Source organism: Maniola jurtina, chromosome 27, assembly GCF_905333055.1.
Source record: "Maniola jurtina chromosome 27, ilManJurt1.1, whole genome shotgun sequence".
NCBI classification, from domain to species: domain Eukaryota; kingdom Metazoa; phylum Arthropoda; class Insecta; order Lepidoptera; family Nymphalidae; genus Maniola; species Maniola jurtina.
In genome coordinates this window covers 1147375-1171524 of record NC_060055.1, presented here as the reverse complement: position 1 = coordinate 1171524, position 24150 = coordinate 1147375, and the positions used below count along the sequence as shown (strand labels likewise).

The 24150-nt window shown below is 39.6% G+C and overlaps 2 protein-coding genes across 7 annotated transcripts; one reads left to right on the top strand and one right to left on the bottom strand.

The window, feature by feature from the left end:
- Positions 1-355: 355 nt before the first annotated feature.
- On the top strand, positions 356-24150 carry LOC123879141 (actin-like protein 6A). Of its 2 annotated transcripts, XM_045926690.1 has the most exons (9): positions 356-674; positions 1424-1572; positions 2838-3064; positions 4037-4154; positions 4473-4604; positions 5681-5831; positions 6847-7047; positions 7489-7600; positions 24122-24150. In XM_045926690.1, the coding sequence occupies exons 1-8, from the start codon at positions 473-475 to the stop codon at positions 7590-7592; spliced, it is 1284 nt and encodes a 427-aa protein (XP_045782646.1). In that variant the 5' UTR covers positions 356-472; the 3' UTR covers positions 7593-7600; positions 24122-24150. The 2 variants fall into 2 exon arrangements, with proteins under 2 accessions (XP_045782646.1, XP_045782645.1); XM_045926689.1 differs by lacking the exon at positions 24122-24150 and having other exon boundaries at positions 357-674; positions 7489-7734.
- LOC123879143 lies at positions 10819-22455 on the bottom strand. 5 transcript variants are annotated; one of them, XM_045926697.1, is made up of 12 exons: positions 22298-22455; positions 20901-20971; positions 20487-20533; positions 19610-19737; positions 18744-18844; positions 16882-16994; positions 16731-16786; positions 15090-15258; positions 13177-13287; positions 12336-12399; positions 11341-11495; positions 10819-11010 (listed from the first exon to the last, which is right to left on the bottom strand). In XM_045926697.1, the coding sequence occupies exons 2-11, from the start codon at positions 20962-20964 to the stop codon at positions 11362-11364; spliced, it is 987 nt and encodes a 328-aa protein (XP_045782653.1). In that variant the 5' UTR covers positions 20965-20971; positions 22298-22455; the 3' UTR covers positions 10819-11010; positions 11341-11361. The 5 variants fall into 5 exon arrangements, 4 of the variants coding, with proteins under 4 accessions (XP_045782653.1, XP_045782652.1, XP_045782651.1 ...); XM_045926696.1 differs by having other exon boundaries at positions 10819-11013; positions 11345-11495; XR_006798955.1 differs by lacking the exon at positions 10819-11010 and adding an exon at positions 11021-11279 and having other exon boundaries at positions 11310-11495.

The following is a 24150-nucleotide window of genomic DNA, read 5'->3' as shown; positions in this document are numbered from 1 at the left end:
AATGCAAGATGACAAAGCTGTACAAAAATGTAGCCTTTGTCTATTACTCAAATTATAACCACAGAACATTATTACCCTATGATATAACGCTCCCGTCTAAGCACCCAGTTTCGATTTATTATATCAAGTGAAACCATCGAAAAATCGTAGGCCTATGAGTGAAACTATACTACATATTTTGTAAAATAAACTTAGTAAACTGCAGTAAACAATTATCTTTGTTTTTTACTATTGTAATTTTATTAAAAGATTTTACCTACTGGTATAAGTTGTTCATCTGTGTTCATCTGTGTGTGATTTTACTTTTTAAATGTCATTTCGAAACTCTTCTTTTCCAAGTTATTCGTCTGTGGTACAAACCAAAAAAAAAATATTGGCGGCTCGCACACAAAGTGCATTTTATTTTTATTTAATAATTACTGAATAAAACATTGCAATAATCAAACATTGTAGTGCTAATTAAAAGTGAGTAATGAGTGGCCCAAACGGGATGTTGTATGGAGGAGACGAAATTGGCGCGTTGGTCTTCGATCCTGGACATCATTCGTTGAGGGTTGGATATGCCCAAGAAGACACACCAAAAGCTGATATACCAGCGGTAATAGGCGTGGGACCGGCCACTCATATACCAGATGCTGAAGAGAAGGTGCCAGATGGCAATGTCACTCAGACCGGTAGGTAAAATTAGATAGGTACCTACTTGGCGCTTCAGGAGCGCTGGTAACGCAATGCACGCCAAGAAAATAATATTTACTTCTAGAAATCAAAAAACGCTTCTTTTATAAATATATAATGTCGAGGGATTCATAACAAAAGGGTGTTTACTATCCTAAAACACCATTTCTCGTTTTTTGCTGCAATAGAACAAAACTAGATTCATAACATAGTTTAGGTCTACTATTTATCTAGAAATAGACATGTTCCAAATACCTAGTACTCTTTTAATATCAGCTAGTTTAGATTTTATTCATAGTTTTGTCTAACTATAGTCTATACCCAGGCAAAAAATCATGTCCATCTGTTTCTCCATTGCAATATGATTGAAAGACAAACCAATAAATTTACGCTTTCGCATTTTTTATAATATGGATAATTACTGGGTTTAAATACCTACATAATCATTTAAAAAAAACAATTACCTTTCAGTGCTTTTGAAGTTGGTTTACTTTTTATTGAATGCCCTCTAGCTACTAGCTTGTGTCTGTGACTTCTTCTGCGTGGACTACACAAATTTCAAACCCCTATTTTACACCCTTAGAGGCTAAATTTCTGATAAACCATTCTTAGCTGTTGTCTATGTCATAATAGCTATCTGCATGTGATATTTCAACCCGATCTGTCCAGTAGTTTGAGCTGTGTGTTGATAGATCAGTTAGTCAGTCAGTTTTTCCTTTTATATGTATAGTTTTATATTAATTTTCAGCCACCAAGAAGGATGAGCTCAGATACTACATAGACGTCACTGAGTTACACGTTCCGAGACCTAACATGGAGGTCCAGACATATATGAAAGACGGGCAGGTGGACAACTGGGACTTATTTGAGAAGATGCTTGATTATTGCTACTCTAAGGTTTTTTTTTTTCTCTCTCGTCTGGCTTTACAAAGATTAGCCAATGTCAAGTCTGTAGTTATTTGTAACAAGTTAGTTAAACTCCTAAAAGGTTAGACACAGCACACTAACAACCATGATAGCCTAGTTAGAGTGAACTAGAGTGAGGAAGCTCCTGGTTTAATCCTGAATTGACATCTGTCAAATATCATAATCATAATTTATTTATTGCAAATACACATTTTACAGTAGGTGGTACAAAAGTTTTCCAGTTACAGTGTATTTACCATTATAATGGTGTGCAATAGGTAACATATTTATAATTATATTAATTATATTAAAAATGTCAAAATAAGCTGCAGAAAAGGCTGTATTTTATGATTGGGTTGACTTAGAAGTTTGATTTTTGCACAGCTCCAAAGGATTGTAGACCAGAGTATTTCATATTAATTTCGACTCGATACCACCACACATTTGTGAGAAAAGGGTCTTGACAAACAGACAGACAGATGGACAACAAAGTGATCCTTTGTTTTTTACTCAGATACAAGTTGGCCCTTGACTGCAATCTCACCTGGTGGTAAGTGATGATACAGTCTTAAGATGGAATCGGGCTAACCTGGAAGGGGTATGGCAGTTTTAATTAAACCCATACCCCTTTGGTTTCCACACGGCATCATACCTGAACACTTAATCGTTTGGTGGCTTTGCCAGTTGGGTGGTAACTAGCCACAGCTAAGCCTCCCATCAGACCAAAAAGGGCCCTAAGTATTATATAGGTGTCCTAGGTCCTAGAGGGTCCTAGGTATTATATATAGGTACTATATAGGTGTCCTAGATTCTATGTAAGGGTTCTTATTTTACCCGACTGCGGCAAAGCCAAAAGGAAGGGTTATGATTTTAGCAGTCTATGATGTATGTGTGTGTGTATGTTTGTATCCAGATTCTGTGTGTTCCACCGTAGCGCCTAAACTACTGGGCCGATTTTGATGAATGAGGTGTCAATCGATTCGTTGTAAAGGTCCAAGTAACATAGGCTACATTTTATACGAAAAAAATTGACCTAGCGGATGTTACATCAAAAAAAGTGGGGTTTCCAAAAATTTTTTTGCTTTTGTATCGAGTGGGGTGTCAAATGTGCAACATTAAAATAATATACCAAGCGACAGAAAAACAATTTTACTATAATATTTCAGCATTTATTAAGACAATCACAGTCAGGTTTTAGTTTTCAACTTTATCTTGTTTGTCTGAAGATATAGAGCCTAAAAAAAAATTAATTCCAGGTTATAAGATCACCATCAGAGCACCACCCAGCGCTATTCACAGAAGCTGTCTGGACGACCAGACCAGCTAGAGAAAAGCTGGCGGAACTGCTCTTCGAGAAGTACCAGGCGCCAGCGTTCTTCCTTGTCAAGAACGCGGTGTTGGCGGCGTTCGCCAATGGCAAGTCCACCGCGTTGGTGGTTGACGCGGGCGCCAGCCAGACCTCCGCTGTGCCCGTTATAGATGGGTAAGATACATCGTTTACTGATAGACATCCACTACTTTTTTAGGGTTCTGTACCTCAAAAGGAAAAACGGAACCCTTATAGGATCACTTTGTTGTCTGTCTGTCTGTCTGTTAAGAAACCTATAGGGTACTTCCCGTTGACCTAGAATCATAAAATTTGGCAGGTAGGTAGGTCTTATAGCACAAGTACAGGAATAAATCTGAAAACCGCGAATTTGTGGTTACATCATTAAAAAAAATTAAAATGTGTTTCAATTATCAAAGTAAGATAACTACTCCAAGTGGGGTATCATATGAAAGGGCTTTACGCATACATTATAAAACAGATTTTCATTTATTTTTATGTATGATAGTTTTTGATTTATTGTGCAAAATGTTGGAAAAAATACTTTAGTACGGAACCCTCAGTGCGCGAGCATGACTCGCACGTGGCCGGTTTTTTTTCTTCGGGGGAGGGAAAAATCCCTATGGACTTCTGCCGGCTGGCAGGGTGTGTCTGTTTCGCTCGGACTAAAATAACCTCCCCATGCCGTACAAGATGAGCATGGATCTGCGTGGCATTACTTCATGCTGACCTCCTAAATGTCGATTTTCTTCTTTTTCTTTCTCTTCTCTTCTAATCATTATAGCCCTCAGCATTTGGCTATATCGTTGCCAGGCGTCTTCGCTTGACAGCATGCGCTGTCCACTGCTGGACATAGGCGACCTTCGCGGCACAGTGGTAATGTTCTCACTAGTGGGAGGTCCCAGGTTCGATTATCGGCAGGGATTGGGATTTTACAATTTTTATATCACTGATCTGGTCTGGTAGGAGGCTTCGGCCGTGGCTAGTTACCACCCTACCGGCAAAGCCGTGCCGCCAAGCGATTTAGCGTTCCGGTATGATTTAGCGGTACAGAACCCTAAAATCACTGTTATTTCATAGTTGTAAGTTTTTTTGTCGGCAGTCTCCACTGACTTTTTTCTATTCCAGGTATGCCTTAGTAAGCGCAGCAGTGAGGTCGCCAGTTGGCGGTGACCACTTAGCGGCACAAGCGAAGAACATGCTCAATAACTTACACATACAAATGCTGCCCATTTACAGTATAGCGGTGAGTTCATCCATCATCCGTTGTGCTAGTTCTTTTTTCCAAGCATTTGCATCTTTTTTATCAATTTCTTGTTAATTTTTTTAACGCTCGTGTGAATAAGCCTTAATTCGCACGAGCGTTAATAAAAGCGTTGCGTTAAAACCCGGCGTTGCGCTGACGATACAAAGTGCGCGTTAAAAAAGCGTTGACGTGTGAACAGATACTTGGGAATGCATTTGTTCTATTTGAACGCTTTTTTAACGGACGTTAAAAAAGCTCTCGTGCGAAGGAGGCCTTAGGGCTAATGTATGTAAATAATAAATTAATAAATACTTTCAGAGTAAAGAAGTGATTCGCGAGCGCGAGCGGGCCAAGTACACGGTGAAAACTCTACCCGCGGGGCTTACGACTTCCTGGCAGCAATATATGCTGAAGCGACAGTACGAAGACTTCGTGCATTGCGTGGCGCAGGTATATACCCTCCCGATCGGTGCACTCTCTATTCCCTCACTCTCATAGCACGATGGGACGGAAATCCGACACTATCGGAGAGACACCAGCGGACCGTGGCTCGGAGAGCACATTCTCCGAGCCACGGTGTCGAAATAACGCCAACTGCCTAACTCCGGGCTGTGGTTATTGAGAATTTCTTAACAGAAAAATCCAATCCAATACAATTTTTTTGATCCGAGCCGGGAATCGAACCCAGCACCTTCGTCATCTATAGTCGAACATGCTAACCACTAGACCAACCGAGACACTACCCGTGTGGCTTACGACTTCCTGGCAGCAATGTATGCTGAAGCGACAGTACGACGACTTCGTGCATTGCGTGGCGCAGGTATGGCATATACCATCCCGGCCGAACTTCGGCCACGGCGGTCAATCTCCATGGAGATTTTAACTGCGCGGGAGTTTTTTTTATTTTTATTTGGTAAATTACCGTGGTAAATTATTTGACGATTCAAAAGCACTTGTAAAAGTTTATTTGAATAAAAATCTATTCTATTCTATTCTCTATTCTATTTAGACTGTATTCATCTGCTAGCAAGTGATGATGCAGCTTAAGATAGAGCGCGCTTGCCTAGAAGTAACCTATTCACTCTTGACTTGAAGGTACCCATATTAAAAGTGGAGATATTATAACACGGGTGCAATCTCAATTCCCTCACTCTCGTAGCCTGATGGGACGGAAATCCGACACGACCGGAGAGATGCAGAGATACCAGCGGACCGACGGCTTCACGTGCTCTCCGAGCCACGGTGTTGTAACACAGCCAACATTCTAACTCCGAGTTGTAGGTATTGAGAATTTCTTAACAGAAAAATCCAATGCCTGGCAAATTTTTTGACCCAACTCGGGAATCGAACCCAGGACCTTCTTCATCTGCAGTCAAACATGCTAAGCACTAGACCGACCGAGACACTATAAGCTGCATAATAGCACTGTCTCGTTTTAACAGTGTCATATGTCTAAGCAAAGTGCGCCCTATAGATCTCACCCTAAACCACTAAAATTTCACCGTGTATATTCTTAACCATTCCAGGTATCAGAATCAGTGTACGACGAACGCACGGCCGCCACGTTCCCCATGGTGCACTACGAGTTCCCCGGCGGCTACCACCAGGACTTCGGCCCCGAGCGCTTCAAGCTCACCGAATGCCTGTTCGAGCAAAACCTGGGCGCTCCGCACTTAGGTAACTATCTTCCTAACACCCTTTAGTATTCAGGTTGTAAACTAGGTGGCGCCACTTGTATAATACCACGCGCTTGCAGGTTGCACTCTCAGGTTTTGGTAGCACAACTTTCTGTCAACATTCTCAGTGCTTAAAATGTGAATGACGTCATCGTAATAGTAACCGTCTTTTCAATTAGCGTCGTAAGGAAGATGATTTTACTTCGCATTTTTTGGTCCTTCGAACCGGATTGTTTAGCACCGATTAGATTTATTGAACGATGAATGCAACGCCGCCACATTCTCGATAGTGCACTACGATTTTCCCGGCGGCTACCAGAAGGACTTAGGTCTCGAGTGCTTTAAGCTCACCGAATGCCTGTTCGAGCAAAACCTGGGCGCGCCGCACTTAGGTAATTATCTTCCTAACACCCTTTAGTATTCAAGTCGCAAACTAGGTGGCGCCACTTCTACAATATCTACCACCTGTAGTATAATAGTCCACGCGCTTGCAGTACTTATCTTGAAAGTTTTGCTATCAATCGTTATTGATTGATAGCAAAGCTTTCAACCAACATTTTCAATAGGAATGAATGACGACATCATAAAGCGTCGGCTGCATCGTACGCATCTTAAAATGTGAATGATTGATGATGTCATCATAATAGTAACCGTCCTTTCAATTAGCATCATAAGGATGATATTCTCACTTTTTGTGCATTTTTAGTCCTTCGAACCGGATTATTATTCAGATCAGAATCAGTGTTCAACGGATGTACCGCCACCCGCCGTATTCCCAATGGTGCATTACGAATTCCCCATTACTTAACTATCATCTACTTTATAACACCTAAACTGTTTACAATTCGCCAACTCTAGTTGTATAATACCACACACTTGAACGTTTCACTCGTAAATTAGGTTAGTATAATGTTTGGAAGCGCATTTTTCACATTCCCATACTATACACTTACATAGACATAGTCGTACTTTTTGGTCCTTCGAACCGGATTTTTGATTTTTTTTTTCGTTTTCAGTATGCGCAGCAGCGTCCGCCTGCGACGCGGACGCCAGAGCGGCGCTGTGGGGCGCGGTGGTGGCGTGCGGGGGCGGGGCCTGCGTCACGGGGTGGATGGAGCGCCTGAGCAAGGAGCTGAGCAGCCGCGCGCCCTCCGCCCACAGGCTGAAGACCAGCGCGCCGCCCGCCCACCATGAGAGGCGGTTCGCTGCTTGGATTGGTGAGTTACGATTATCTTGTATAGTAGCAGTATTTGTATAAAAGCTGTGGTAGCCTAGTCGTTACAACGTCTGGCTCCTAATCGGAGGTCGGGGGTTCGGTCCCGGCCACGCACCTCTACTTTTCAGTTATGTGCGTTTTAAGCAATTAAATATCATTTGCTTTAACGGTGAAGAAAAACATCGTGGGGAAACCTGCATGCCTGAGAGTTCTCCATGTTCTCAAAGGTGTGTGAAGTCTGCCAATCCGCATTGGGCCAGCGTGGCAGACTATGGCCTAAACCCTTCTCACACTGAGAAGAGACCCGTGCTTACTAGTGGGCCGGCAATGGGTTAAACCTAAGAACCTTGGAGAACACTCAGGCATGCAGGTTTCCTCGCGACGTTACGGCCTACAGTACTTTAAAAAAAAAAAAAAACAAATTGTATATTTCTTGTTTCAGGGGGATCTATATTAGCGTCGATCGGTTCGTTCCAACAGATGTGGATCTCTTCGCAGGAATACGACGAAGGCGGGAAGGGACAGTTGGAGAGGAAGTGTCCTTAGAATTAATTGATTAGTTATATTGTACTAGAGGATGCCCGCGACTTCGTCCGCGTGGATTTAAACTTTATAGATCCCGTGGGAACTGTTTGATTTTCCGGGATAAAAAGATGCCTATTTCGATTACAGGGACGCGAGCTACTTCGGTACCAAATTTCATACAAATCGATTAAGTGGATGATTCTTTAGGAATCCCGCGGGAACTATTTGATTTTCCGGGATAAAAAGTAGCCTATGTCTGTCCCCGGGATATAAGCTAACCTTGTACCAAATTTCGTCAGAATCGGTTACACTGTTGGGCCGTGTTTGTAAACTAATACGACAACGTAGGCTTATGGCATTTTAATTGCGCCAATGGCAGTATCATCCTCACAGGTTTATATAAAAATCTTTACTTGAAAGGGTCGAGTTTCAGAAATTAGCTCTAGTATCGACTATAACTCACAAATTAGTCGATACTAGAGCTAATTCCTTAAACTGGACCCTTTCAAGTAAAGATTTTTATGTAATCCCGTGAGGATGATACTGCCATTGGCGGAATTAGAATGCCATGAGCCTACTTTGTCGTATTTGTTTATAAATTGCAAAAAACCACATTAATTTTGAATTTCGTAACTTAACTCCTTAACTGAATAGGCCTGCCCACTCTGTTATACGTTGTCTGTAATAGTATTTAAGATTTATTTGTAATTTTATCAACAAAATGGAAAATAAAATGAATCTGACAAAATTTATTGTCTTTATTTTAGCGACATCCTTCAGATCACATATAAATTGGTGACACTATACATTGCTGGTGAATAGACGAAAAACCGGCCAAGTGCGAGTCAGACTCGCGCACTGAGGATTCCGTTCTCGGGTATTTTTCCAACATTTTGCACGATAAATCAAAAACTATTATACATAAAAATAAATAAAAATCTGTTTTAGAAAGCACAGGTAAAAGCCCTTTCATATGATACCCCACTTGATATAGTTATCTTTGAAAACTATAACACGTGTTAATTTTTTTAAATTATGTAACCACAAATTCGCGGTTTTCAGATTTATTCCTGTACTTGGGCTATAAGACCTACCTACCTACCAAATTTCATGATTCTAGGTCAACGGGAAGTACCCTATAGGTTTCTTGACAGACAGACAGACAACAAAGTGATCTTATAAGGGTTCCGTTTTTCCTTTTGAGGTACGGAACCCTAAAAACTAGAGTAGGGAATGGTATCCAGTCCGCAATCATTGATGATCAGGAGTTACTTACCCCGATGGCGGGGTCCAAAAATTGTATAGTGTTGTGATATTTCAAGTTCAATACTTCTTATGTTTTTCTTTCGGCATTATTTCAGGAAAGCTGTACACGTGTTACCTTTACATGTTTTTAGCATATAATGAATAAGAGCGCGCTGCAGAGCCACACAGCGCCATCTGTTGATTCAACCTTCGGAACGACTGGGATACGTAATTCTATTATAAAACTAGCTATGCCCGCGACTTCGTTCGCGTGGAATAGTGACTTTTCGGGCAGCATGTACGTTAAAAATGTTCGCCGTGATTCTTTAAATTGACATAACTTTTTTATTTATGAACCGATTGACATAAAATAAACACTAAATGTTAAGTGAAGCTTACTACAATATATTAGTGAAAACCGTATCTAAATCGAATAAGCCGTTTCTGATATTAGCGTGCACAAACACACAGACAAACAGACAAAAAAAAATTAATTACAATTTCGGGTTCGGCATCGATATAATAACAACCCCTGCTATTTTTTTTAATATATTTCCATTGTACAGACACCACTTTTCTACAATTTTATTATATGTATAGATATATGAAAGGAGAAAGTTACTGACTGATCCATCAACGCGCAGCTTAAGATGGACGGGTCTGCGCGCGAAATTCAAATTTTAAACTAATACGACAAAGTAGGCTTATGACATTCTATTTGCGACAGTAACAGTATCATCCCCACCTATTTATATAAAAATCTTCACTTGAAAGGGTCCAGTTTAAGAAATTAGCTCTAGTATCGACTGTAACTCACAAATTAGTCGATACTAGAGCTAATTTCTTAAACTGGACCCTTTCAAGTAAAGATTTTTATATAAACACGTGGAAATGATACTGCCATTGTCGCAACTAGAATGTCATAAGCCTACTTTGTCGTATTAGTTTACAAATTGCGAAAAACCAAATAAAATTTGAATTTCGCGGGCAGACCCGTCGCTTGCCCTTTAAACTATTTGTCGAATCGAGCTGAAAGGCATGCAGATAGCTGTTATGACATAGACATTGGCTAAATGCCTAGATTTTTTATAATGTCACTACCCAGCGATATTACAATGTCATTAAGAGGGCTCTCTCCGTCACTCGTTTCATACAATCGTAGTTCCAATTTCATTTGAATATTAAGCAACCAAAGTCCATGAAATTTTGCAGACATATTCTAGAAACTAATATCTATGTCTGTGGTTTACCAGATTTCTGTTAAAATATTCGGTTTCAAAGTTACGCGGTCTTAAAAATTTCATACAAATCTTTGAGCGCCTGTAATTTTAAAACTACATATTTTTAGAAAAATCTAAAACACCACAGACACAGATATTAGTTTCTAGAATATGTCTGCAAAATTTCATGGACTTTGGTTGCTTAATATTCAAATGAAATTGGAACTAAGATTGTATGAAACGAGTGACGGAGAGAGCCCTGTTAAAACCAGACTGATAAATTCTTGTTCGGCGCAAAACAGAGATGAAATAAAACAACAGGATGGTTATACAGTCAATTTATTAGGCATTACATACACTATTAGATGGTGATGTATTAGGACGCGCGCACATTCAGATGGTAAAGTATTAAGGCGCGCCCATACTGTCAGATGATACTATATGGTTTAAGACTTTTATTAGTTCCATAAAGGAATTTCCACTTAAATGGAACTTACAGGTTATGTTACAGAGTTCAAAATTACATTTTAGAGCGCACAATTATCATACTATGACGTATGTGTAGTGCACTTTAACTTTTTAACCGACTTCCAAAAAAGGAGGAGGTTCTCAATTCGCCGGGATCTTTTTTTTAAAAATTCAAATTCAAAATATTTTTATTCAATTAAGACTTTTACAAGTTCTTTTGAATCGTCAAGAGCATCTACCACTGGTTCGGAATGCCTTTCCTACCGAGACTTACACGTAAGACACTGTTAAAACGAGACAGCGTTATATCGCTGATATAAATGTCTCGTTTTAACTGAAAGCAAGCCTAAGCAAAATCAAAGTGCACTCTATAGATCTCAGCCTTAGGGTGTGCACACACCAGCAGAGGGCGTTAGAGTGTGAGCACACTGTAAGATAGTACTATAGCGTGTGTTAGGGTGCACGCACATTAACACGTGGTGTTAAGGCGCGCGCACACCAGCAGCGGTGTTAAACCGCGCGCACACTTAAGTGGCACACACGTATGTGGATGACCAGCGAGTAGCGACAAAAAAAATCGACGCGTTTGGGCGCGCACACACCATTAGGTAGTATTACACCACGCACAGACTCTAAGGTGGAACTACGACGTTAGGGCACGCATACACTAGCGGGCAGTGTAAGGGCACGCAAACACCACGAAGCAGTATTACGTCACGCGCACACTGTTAGGTGGTACTATGAGGTTAGGGCGCGCACACACTAGCCGGTAGTACTACGGCACGCGCACACTGTTATGTGGAACTATGACGTTAGGGCGCGGGCCCACCAGCAGGCAATGTTAGGGCGCGCGCACACTAGCAGGCGGTGACGCCGTGCTCGTCCTCAATGTGCCGCTTGAACACGTCCCGTGCGGACGACTCGAAGCCGCAAGCGCCGCAAACCAGCACGTCCGCAGCGCTCACATGCGGACTCGCCAGCAAGACCGTACCTAGAGAATCATGTTATATATTATGTCAAAATTCAAAATCATGCGAATATTATAAAGGAGTTTGTATGTTTGTATGCTTTCACGCAAAAACTAAGTACTAGATGGCTGAAAGGAATGGAGATAGCACTGCTTTTTTTTATTGTTATACTAGCTGATTGCCGCGACTTCGTCCGCGTGGATTTAGGTTTTTAGGAATCCCGTGGGAACTCTTTGGTCTTTCTTTGGATAAAAAGTAGCCTATGTCCGTCCCCGGGATGTAAGCTAACTCTGTACCAAATTCCATCAAAATCGGTTAAACTGTTGGGCCGTCAAAACCAAACAGACAGATAGACAGACAGACACACTATCGTATTCATAATATTAGTATGGATAAGTGGTATGAAAGTATTGGATACTAGATGCCCGCGTTTTTAAGAATCCCGTGGGAACTCTTTGGTCTTCCGGGATAAAAAGTAGCCTATGTCCGTCCTCGGGATATACCTAAGCTAATCCTGTACCAAATTTCGTCAGAATCGGTTAAGCTGTTGGGCCGTGAAAAGGTAGCAGACAGACAGACAGACAGACACACTATCGCATTCATAATATCAGTATGGATAAGTGGTATGAAAGTATTGGATACTAGATGCCCGCGACTTCGTCCGCGTGGATTCAGGTTTTTAGGAATCCCGTGGGAACTCTTTGGTCTTTCTTTAGATAAAAAGTAGCCTATGTCCGTCCCCGGAATATAAGCTAATCCTGTACCAAATTTCGTCAGAATCGGTTTTAAGCTGTTGGGCCGTGAAAAGGTAGCAGACAGACAGACACACTTACGCATTTATAATATTAGTCAGGATAACTCACTTGTGGTTGCGTGGCTCACGGTTGTGGCTGTTTCAGAATGTTTGTCTCTGACATGTCTCATCAACTGAAAACGAACATGATAAAGTTGAAAACTAAAACCCGACTGCGATCGTCTTAATAAACGCTGAAATATTATAGTTAAATTGTTTTTCTGTCGCTTGGTATATTTTAATGTTGTAGTACGTTTATATTCATGAACTCAAAATTGTCTCCTCTTTCATTTGACATCCCACTCTACAGATAGCAAAAAAAATTTTGGAGACCCCACTTCTTTGATGTAAAATCCGTTAGGTCAATTTTTTGGCATAAAATGAAGCCTAAGTCTTAAGTAAGGACTTTTACAACGAATTAATTGATGAATGAGGTGCATTAATCAAAATCAGCCTAGTAGTTTAGGCGCTACGGTGGAACACACAGAATCTGGATACAAACACACATAGACTGCTAAAATCATAACCCTTCCTTTTGGCTTTGCCGCAGTCGGGTAAAAAGTATCTCATTTAATTAGACTTTTACAAGTACTTTTGAATCGTCAAACCACTGGTTCGGAATGCCTTTCCTACCGAGAAGAACCAGTAAGAAACTCGGCGGTTGCTCTTTTCAAAGAATTGATATACAATATATTTATACAATATATATTTTATAAAATCAAAAGCTCAACAGTTGAGAAGCGGACTGAATTCCGAAAGGTCGCCGGTTCGAACCCCCGTTGCACTATTGTCGTACCCACTCCTGGCACAAGCTTTACGCTTAATTGGAGGGGAAAGGGGAGTATTACTCATGATTAGCATGGCTAATATTCTTTAAAAAAAAATTGATATACAAAATGTTTGCATTATACCTGTGAGTGTGTGTTGCCCCTAAAGGGACACCTCGCGCACTGCAGTGTGATGGTGTTGGCGCGCCCGCCCGCTCGCCACTTGCCCGCGCCGCCGCCCACGTGCTCCGCCGCCTGCCGACAATGAGCACCAGAGAAATGTTGTGAAATGTTGTGAACACCAGTCAAATGTTGTGAGGAGTTGTGAGCACCAGTCAAATGTTGTAGAGTTGTGAAATGTTGTGAACACCAGTCAAATGTTGTGAAGAGTATGTACAGTGTAACAATAGGCTATGAGCACATTAATTATGATGTATGTCAATGTATTCCATGAAAAAATAAAGATCAGTCCTATACCAACCATTGGCCTTTTACTCATTTTCCGCCACTTGTCCTAATCTTAGAAGTTATGAAATGTTGTGAAGAGTATGTACAGTGTAACAATAGCCTATGAGCACATTAGTTATAATGTATGTTAATGTGTTCCATGAAAATATAAAGATCAGTCCTATACCACCCATCAGGTCTTTTACTCATTTTCTGCCACTGTTCCCAACCTTACAAGTTGTGAAATGTTGTGAAGAGTATGTACAGTGTAACAATAGCTTATGAGCACATTAATTATAATGTATGTTAATGTGTTCCATGAAAATATAAAGATCAGTCCTATTCCAACCATCGGGCCTTTTACTCATTTTCCGCCACTTGTCCTAATCTTAGATGTTGTGAAATGTTGTGATGAGTTGTGAAATATTGTGAAGAGTCTGACTCGCAATTGGGCGGATTTTACCATTTAAATAACCCGTATCCACTGGGTAGTGAATATTGGGAATATATTAGTGAATATTTAATTTTGTTTGGTGGCGCGCTAAATATAGAGTTTACAATTCATACACCTATATACCCCTTGTACTTACATCGAGTTATAGCATGGGAAAATAACCTACAACGCCATCTGTTGACGACTTGAGTAACTAGGCTTTTGACCATTTCACAGGCAGCATGGCAAAATCACGTGGGCGTCAAATAGCGGCTACTTTAGTGCCGTCATTTGATGTCCTGGTCAACACCGGCACACTGTGGACAGCGGCACAGCGCGGCGGCCGCTTTGAGTGCCATCACAATATGACGTGGTGAAAACACCGTCATTTGACGCTATATTCAGACGATGACATCACAGCGGAAAAATCAATTGCTATCATTTGACGCTATCACACTAATATTATAAAGGCGAAAGTTTGTGTGTGTGTGTGTGTGTGTGTGTGTGTGTGTGTGTGTGTGTGTGTGTGTGTGTGTGTGTGTGTGTGTGTGTGTGTGTTTGTTACTCCTTCACGCAAAAACTACTGGACGGATTTGGCTGAAATTTAGAATGGAGATAGATAATATCCTGGATTAGCACATAGGCTACTTTTTATCCCGAAAAATCAAAGAGTTCCCACGGGATTTCAGAAAACCTAAATCCACGCGGGCGAAGTCGCGGGCATCGGTTAGTAGTCATATATCGGGATCTTTAAGTACCGTCATTTGAACTCGTGGTCAATGACGAAGCCTTTGAATGTCACTATTTGACGCTATAATCAAATGACGGCGTCCCAGCAGCCACTTTCAGTGCCGTCATTTGACCTACTGTCCATACTGACCTTGTGCGCCGTGAGCTCTTTAATGGCGTTGCACTTGAAATCGCACTGCTTGCAGGAGTATAGATACAAACTTGAAGTGTGGTGAAGACAACAGTTCGTGCACTGGTGGTAGTTGCGACCTGTATTATATTATACTATGCTATGCTACATTCAGTCTAGAGTAGTTTCCTAGGACAGCACTGCCGTCAAATAACGGCTACTTTGTGTGCCGTCATTTGACGCGACAGTCAAATGATGGTCTTGGCAGCCACATTCAGTGCCGTCATTTGACGCCATTTCTTTCTATTGTATACTGACCTTGTGCGCCGTGAGCTCTTTAATGGCGTTGCACTTGAAATCGCACTGCTTGCAGGAGTATAGATACATCTTGAAGTGAGGGGAAGACAACAGTTCGTGCACCGGTGGTAGTTGCGACCTGCGGCGCCGCCCGCGGTGCGGTGTACTCGTCTGAAGCGACATTAGCGCTCTGAAACATACAGGTTGTGATTAGATCGCTAGCGAAAGCGCTATTGGCGTCGATTCTGACCTTTTCCTCTACACGCGGTATTTTTTTTTATAGAACATTAGCCATTTTAATCATGACTAACATTCCCCTTTCCCCTCCAACTAAGCGTAAAGCTTGTGTTAGGAGTGGGTACGACAGTAGTGCAACGGGTGGGGTTTGAACCAGCGACCTTTTGGATGTCAGTCCACTAGAATAGAATAGAATAGATTTAGAATAGAATAGATTTTTATTCAAATAAACTTTTACAAGTGCTTTTGAATCGTCAAATAATTTACCACTGGTTCGGAATGCTCCTATAACCGTTGAGCTATTGAGGCTTTTAGTAGTAAACCAGTGGTTAAGACGTAGATTCGAGAGGTCCAAGGTTCGAACCCTGGCAAGCACCCCTTAACCTTTCGGTTGTTACCCGACCACGGCAAATCCAAAAGGAAGGGTTAAGATTTTAGCAGTCTATGTAGCTTTGTAGTTATGTGTTACACCGTAGCGCCTAAACTACTGACCCGATTTTGTTGAATGAGATGTCAATGAATTCGTTATTATAGTCCGGGTGACATAGGCTACATTTTATACGAAAAAATCGAAAAAAGTGAGGGTCCCCAAAATTGTATCGAGTGGGATATCAAATGAAAGCGGAAAAATTCTGAGTTCATAATTATAAAATACTAGCCGATGCCCGCAACTTCGCCCGCGTGGATTTATTTTTTTTGAAATCCCGGGGGAACTCTTTGATTTTCCGGGATAAAAAGTAGCCTATGTGCTAATCCAGGATATTATCTATCTCCATTCCGAATTTCAGCCAAATCCGTCCAGTAGTTTTTGCGTGAAGGAGTAACAAACATACACACGCACACACACACGTACACACAAACTTTCGCCTTTATAATATTAGTGTGATGTGATAGTACAATGTTAAAATACACCGAGCGACGGAAAAACAATTTTACTATTTCTATTGCTATCTACTGCGTCGGCAGTTCGCGGGTAGTAGTTGGGTTTTAGTGATGTGTAACTTTATTAAGTAAATACTACGTAAAATATAATGGAATTGTTTTCACACTAATATTATAAAGGCGAAAGTTTGTGCGTATGTGTGTGTGTGTATGTTTGTTACTTCTTCACGCAAAAACTACTGGACGGATTTAGCTGAAATTTGGAATGGAGATAGATAATATCCTGTATTAGCACATAGGCTACTTTTTATCCCGGAACATCAAACAGTTCCCACGGGATTTCGAAAATCCTAAATCCACGCGGGCGACGTCGCAGGCATCGGTTAGTTGTTTTATTTTTTACTAGAGGATGCCCGCGACTTTGTCCGCGTCTATACCAAATTTCGTCAGAATCGGTTAAACTGTTGGGCCGTGAAAAGGTAGCAGACAGACAGATAGACAGACAGACACACTTTCGCATTAGTATGGATTTAGTTCGCTTACTTGGCTTTCTGCAGGGCTTTTGCTTTCTCCAATATTTCTACAGGTGTGAGAGCCGTCTGAAATAAAATACAGAAAACAAATTACGTATAGAAAAGACCGGCCAAGTGCGAGCCAAGTGCGATATGTTCTATGAGATGATGATGTGTGGTACCTTTTTGGGTTCCTCCGATTCCTGGGATGGTTGTCCAGCGTTGGCGGACTGTAGGAACACCACTTGGCCATCGCTACCCTCCATCACCACGTAAGAATCTGTCATATCATTGTCTGAAAACATTAAAAAAAATTGGTCAAGTGCGAGTCAGACTCGCGCACCGAGGGTTCCGTACTCGGGTATTTTTTCCAACATTTTGCACGATAAATCAAAATCTATTATACATAAAAATAAATAAAAATCTGTTTTAGACTGTAAGGGTAAAGCCCTTTCATATGATACCCCGCTTGGTATAGTTATCTTACTTTGAAAATTGAAATACGTTTTAATTTTTTTTTAAATATGATGTAACCACAAAATTCGCGGTTTTCAGATTTATTCCTGTACTTGTGCTATAAGACCTACCTACCTGCCAAATTTCATGATTCTAGGTCAACGGGAAGTACCCTATAGGTTTCTTGACAGACAGACAGACAGACAGACAACAAAGTGATCCTATAAGGGTTCCGTTTTTCCTTTTGAGGTACGGATCCCTAAAAAATCAGTCAAGTGCGAGTCGAGCCTCGCTCTTATAGGGCTCCGTACATAATTATGAACATCATATCTTGGGTGTATGAAATATTTCTTTCCCAGATCATCGCAATAAACCATGAAAGAAAAACCCAAAGAATATTCGCTTGTCACAGCTTACAAACTATTTTATTAATCGTTTTTTTCAGTATTTGTTGTTTAAATATGGTACATCATATACCAAAATTTCATATTCTTAACTTGTTCAAATTTTGACATAGCCTTCATCACAAAAATCCTTACTAATCCTTACTTCCTTACTAATATTATAGCGAAAGTGTGTCTGTCTGTCTGTCTTTCTGTCTGTCTGTCTGCTACGTTTTCACGGCGCAACCACTGAACCGATTTTACTGAAATTTGGTGCAGACTTGGGATACATCCCGAGGAAGGACATAGGCTACTTTTTATCCCGAAAAATTCAAGAGTTCCTCCGGGATTTAAAAAAAAACCGAAAACCACGCGGGCGAAGCCGCGGGCATCTTCTAGTAATTTATAAACCTCAATTGCTCAACGGTTATTGGAGTGGACTGAATTCCGAAAGGTCGGCGGTTCAAACCCCGGCTGGGTTGCACTATTGTCGTACCCACTCCTAGCACAAGCTTTACGCTTAGTTGGAGGGGAAAGAGGAATGTTAGTCATGATTAAAAATGGCTAATATTCTTTTAGAAAAAAAAAAATGGTCTAAAACTGACAACTTTGACTTGACTTATTACCACATAATATATTATATTCTTTACTAGAGAATGCCCGCGACTTCGTCCGCATGGATTTAGGTTTTTAAGGATCCCGTGGGAACTGTTTAATTTTCCGGGACAAAAAGTTGCCTATGTCAAATAAGTAGATAGACGCAAGCTACCTCGATACTAAATTTCATACAAATCGGTTAAGTGGATGGGATGGAAAATCAAAGTTCCCACTTTGATTTTCCGGGATAAAAAGTAGCCTATGTCCGTCCCAGGGATATAAGTTAACTCTGTACCGGAACTTCGTCAGAATCGGTTAAACTGTTGGGGTTAAAGGTAGCAGACAGACAGACGGATAGACAGACAAACTTTCGCATTTATAATATTAGTGTAGATTTTTTAACATTTAAAAAAATCGTAATCTACCTAACGAGCTCTAAACAATGATACCCCACATGATGAGGAAAGAATTTTTTTTTCAAAAACATTCGAAATTCAATTTGAAAACATACATATTTTCATTTGTGATTGGTGGCGCCCACTGAGTATTTGGCCTCTGTCATTTGTATGGAATTGCGTAACTAACTTTACTCCGTGTACAGTACTTACCATCATCGTCGTTGGATAGCACGCACGTGACAGTCTCTTCGCCACCGCTTTCTGTTTCGTCGCTGCCGAGTATACGATATGACTCCTGGCCATTTCCACATCTGGGAACAAGTTATTTCATTTTTAGGGTTCTTCCTTTTTAGGGTTCATTTTTAGGGTTCCGTATCTCCAGTCTCAATCCGTCGCCGGCCAACTACTGAGCACGGATCTCTTGGAGGTTTCTTAACGATGTTTTCCTTTACGGTTAAAGCAAGTGTGTTACATATTCCATGCTACACAATACTGTACAATATGTGTTATATATTGTGTAGTAGTCAAAAAAATATAATTGTTGTTGTAAATTTACAACAATTATACTTTTAACTTACTTGACTAACACTAAGTAAAGTAACTTACTTGACTACTACTAAGTAACGAACTACTTGACTACTACTAAGTACTGCCGTCCTAACAAAGAGTGCAATAAGTCGAGTTTTTGGGCAAATTGACTTAAGACCATATCCGTAATCAGGAAAATGAGCTCTATATTTTCGCCTTAGACGTCTTTTTTGTATCTTCAGTAGTTTCGGTTCTGTTGGTTATCAAAACTGCAATATGTAATATTACGACTTGTAAGTAGCTAATCATAACCGCGAATATCTCGAAAGTAGTCGAAACCTAGTTATTGCTCTCTTCGTTAGGACGGCAGAGTAATGTAACTACTTGACTAATACTAAGTAAAAGAACTTACTTGACTGATACTTAAAAAAGTAACTTACTAGACTAACACTAAGTAAAATTTCGACGGGGAGGGGCAACGCACGCACGACAGACGAAACCAGCCCAGAGAGAAGAAGAAGAAAAGAACACTAAGTAAAATTACTTACTTGACTAAAGTCAAATTGAGTAAATCAACGACAACATTCTTGTCAGAGTCCAAAACTTGAACATATTTATATTGCTCGTCATTGCTGCTTTCTGAACCATCCAATATATGGCCTTTTACTGTTTGGAGCTGAAAAAGAAGTTTTTAACTTTACCTTAATAGATTTTTTGTTTACATTATTGAAATCTTAAATATTAACCATACTTCAATATTATTAATGCGAAAATATGTCTGTCTGTGTGTCTGTAACTTTTTCACACACCAATAACAACCATAACTGCTTAACCAATTTTTTTTTTTTTTTTTTTTTTTATTTTTTTTTTTTTTTTTTTTTTTTTATTCACTATAGGTAAGCGCTTGACCACAATCACACCTGATGGAAAGTGATGATGTGGTCTAAGATGGGACGCGTTTACCTAGAAGGTGCCTATTCACTCTTGTTTTAAAGATACCCGGATTGTAATTGGTAGAAAACACAGATCGCGGAATTTTAACAAATGCCGACAATTTCTCTCGTTGATGGATGCACCTCTCCCAACCCGTGTCAATTAGACATTTTGTTTCCTTTATTTTATTAGGGGTGGGTTTTTTTAAGGATAAACCGGTCAAGAGCGAGTCAAACTCGCAAACGAGGGGTTCCGTACCATTGTACAAGATATTTTAATATTTTTATGTGAAGTTCCTCTTTGATTTTGCTAGATAAAGAGCAGCCTATATCACTCCCCAGTTTTTAACTATACCCATGGAAAAAATCACTTCCATCTGATTTTTTTTTTGACGTGATTGAAAGACAAACCAACAAACTAACACACTTTCACATTTATAATATGCATAGTGATAAATAATGGAAGGGGTTAAGATTTATATGTATTACTTACTTTCCTTTTCTTGGCAGGCGACGCAGTATCCACAATTTTTAACTGACCTGAAATTGTTATTTCATTTAAACACCATAATAACAAAAAAATTATATGAATAGCGATAGCCTATGAATGAATGAATGAATTAAATTATTGAATGTGGTTAAAACGTCAGCCTACTAGTTTTTTTTTTTTTTTTTAGTTGGGGAATTGGGATTCAATTCAAGGCATCAATGTTTTGAGTTATTTGTGTTTTAAATAATTATCACTTGCTTTAGAAAAACATTGTAAAGGAACCCGCATGCCTGAGTTTTCCATAATGAAAAAAATTTGCAGCGTGGTGGACTATTACCTAATTCCTTCTCATTCTAAGAGAGACCCATACTCAGTAGTGAGCTGGCGATAGGTTTGTAATGATAAAAACTTAAATACCGTGATTATATTCAGCCATTAGTACAGTAGTTCCTGACTCTGATGATTGCTCGTTGTCTGACATGATTTATCTGTAATTCATAGAAATTCACATGAATTAAACAAATTAGGCTCACGAGGACTCCCTCAGTGTGTTATGAAGCGGGCTATGTTCGGGATCTCTCTGAGGGACAAAATCCGTAATGAGGAAATCCGTAGGAGAACCAGAGTGACCAACATAGCTCAACGAATTAGCCAGCTGAAGTGGCAATGGGCAGGCCACGTCTGCTGCAAAACTGATGGCGGCTGGGGCAGACGTGTTCTGGAGTGGAGACCGCGTATCAAGCGCAGTGTGGGACGACCTTCGGCCAGCTGGACTGACGACCTTAAGAAGATAGCGGGAAGTGGGTTGATGAGGAAGGCAGAGGATCTTGTGTGGTGGCATGTTCGACTACGTACAGACATAAACTAACAGACAGAAAACAGACACTCTTTTATATTAGTACTAGCTGACGCCCGCGACTTCATCCGCGTGGATTTAGGTTTTTCGAAATCCCGTGGGAACTCTTTGGTTTTCCGGGATAAAAAGTAGCCTATGTGCTAATCCAGGATATTATCTATCTCCATTCCGATTTTCAGCCAAATCCGTCCAGTAGTTTTTGCGTGAAGGAGTAACAAACATACACACACACACACACACACACACACATACATAATTTTGTATTGAGTGTACTGAGTAGTCTTACCCGTATATCATTCAGTTAATTTTTAGAGGAATGTGCAGCGCCCAGACAAGTCGCCAAGACTTCAGGGCGCTAAGAATTTAATGTAAATAGTTTTAGAATATTGTAAATACAATAAATAAAATAAATAAATAAATACAAATTTTCGGCTTTATAATATTAGTGTGATGAATTTGCAATGAGGAGTTACCAGGGAGGGAGGAGGTCCGTAATCGTAACTCTTAAACTTAAATAGGGATTGTGGTCGTCGACTCGAGAATCGTATACATATGCCACGACATTAATCGATTTCTGCGAGGCAACAGACCCGAACTATAAAGTATGGCGAGAAGATTCAGAATTTTCATATATTATTGTATAATAGCGAATAGTTGATAGAATAAATTTAAGTATTGTACCTACTGTAATAATTGTTTAATGCAAAACTATACTAATATCATTGATAGGCAAGCACTACAAATCTTCCATTTTACACATTACAATCAAATTATATACAACAAAACTATTGAGAAACGATGAAATAAATATTGAATTTTCATTTTCGAAAAATTCGTAAATAAACAAACGTCAAAATGTCCAGAAATCAAAATAAAAAAGAATTTATTGCAACACCGCCATGAAAGTGTTTCTATATCGTAAAGATTTAATTTAATGAATATTGCAACAATTACTTACATTTGATGGCAACAATTGTAAATATTAGGTTAGATTTCACATTAATTATCCAATAGAGGATTAATTTATACACAACTGATTCAATGCGATCTAAAATCAACAATAACTAAATTCAACGCCATTTTATTTTCATTTTTCACACGGGCGAGAGCCGTCACGTCAATAAGATTTCATCTCATTAAAATGTTGCCAGCAACAAAAATACTTAGTTATTAACAAAAAAAACCATAATAAAGTGTTGTAAAAATAAAAAACAAGCACTGATTTAACTTTACCCACATAATATATCAGATTTATTTATTTTTAGGACTTAAAGAAAATATAAGATATGATAATGGCAATTTTATTCCGAGAGGTTTCAAATTTTTTTTTAAACAAAGAGAGAATTTAAAAAAGAGATGATTCCTATTGGTCTTTATTATTAAAAAAAAAAAAGCAAAATAAATGAATAATAATTATTTGATTATTTTTATAATACAAAAAAAGTTAAAGTTGTAAACGTACAACTATACTTTGTACTCATTCCCTCCAAATTCCAGTGATTCATTCATTGAAAATATTGGTCATTCAATAATGAGGAGGATACCTACAAAAATATATCTGTCTCTTTTACTCGTATAGCCTTATCTCATTCTAATTATCAATGACTTGTTTACGCCAATCCGAATGCACGTCACACGCACGATGTAGAGCAATGCAAATAGAACTGTACTTGAATCAATGTTATTGAAGCATGCAACTCGACTATCTCTTTCACTCACACACAAACTCCTATTTAAACAGCTTCAAATTTTAATTCTGGAATTACAGCCATTACATGCATTTGACAATGCATTACATTTATCCAGATGATAATTAAATTATATTTCTTTTAGATACAAATGTAAGATATATGGTTGGGGATGGTATATGGAAGAAATTTAATTCTGAATTTGAAATCCTAGCTCGCGCTATGAAAGTTTTTTCCTCCGTTGAGTATATAACGTGGATAACTGATTGTACAGTCGGAAGGTCCGTAGCTACTAAGTAAGCCGGTGCTGACACTGAGCCGGTCTAAATCTCTGTCATCTGAATAAGATGAAGCGCTGTAAAGCAATCATATATGGATAAACTTAATAATTGTCAAATATGTCAAGAAAATGATAAAGAGAGGCTTATGTCTCATCCACACGATAGTAGCTGATTTGACCTTCTTTTACTACTTATCATGAAAAAAAAAACAATTTTTGGACAATACTACTACCCGCGCACGGTAAGTTGAGACTCGCCTGGAATGCTACCCTCCACCCGTTTCCCTTGTAACTTCCCCTCAAGCTCCCGTCTTGTACTGTACTGTAGACTGTTTACACAAGTTTAAAAAATCTATTAAAAGTATGCTCCTGGAAAAAGCTTATTATACAATCGAAGATTATGTAAATGACAAAAAAGCTTGGATTTGATTCGCTCCAGCAATATACGGCGCTGCAATTGCTTGTATACAGTATGGCATATTATTGTAAATTGTACATTTGAAAAGAGCAACCGCCGAGTTTCTTGCTGGTTCTTCTCGGTAGGAACAGCATTTCGAACCAGTGGTAGATTATTTTGACGATTCAAAAGCACTTGTAAAAGTTTAATTGAATAAAAATAATTTGAATTTGAATTTGAATTTGAATTTGACAACGCATTTTTTTAACATCTTAGTCTCATACTTGCTTACGTCACGTGGAAACTTGTAATATTATTTTGTCTGCAGTACAACCACGCGTCTGTAGCGTCACCGCCCCCCAGGTCTCAACTTATCGCGCACGGATAGTAATATATTCAATCATCTGTGATTAATATTATCTGGTGGGAGGCTTCGGCCGCGGCAA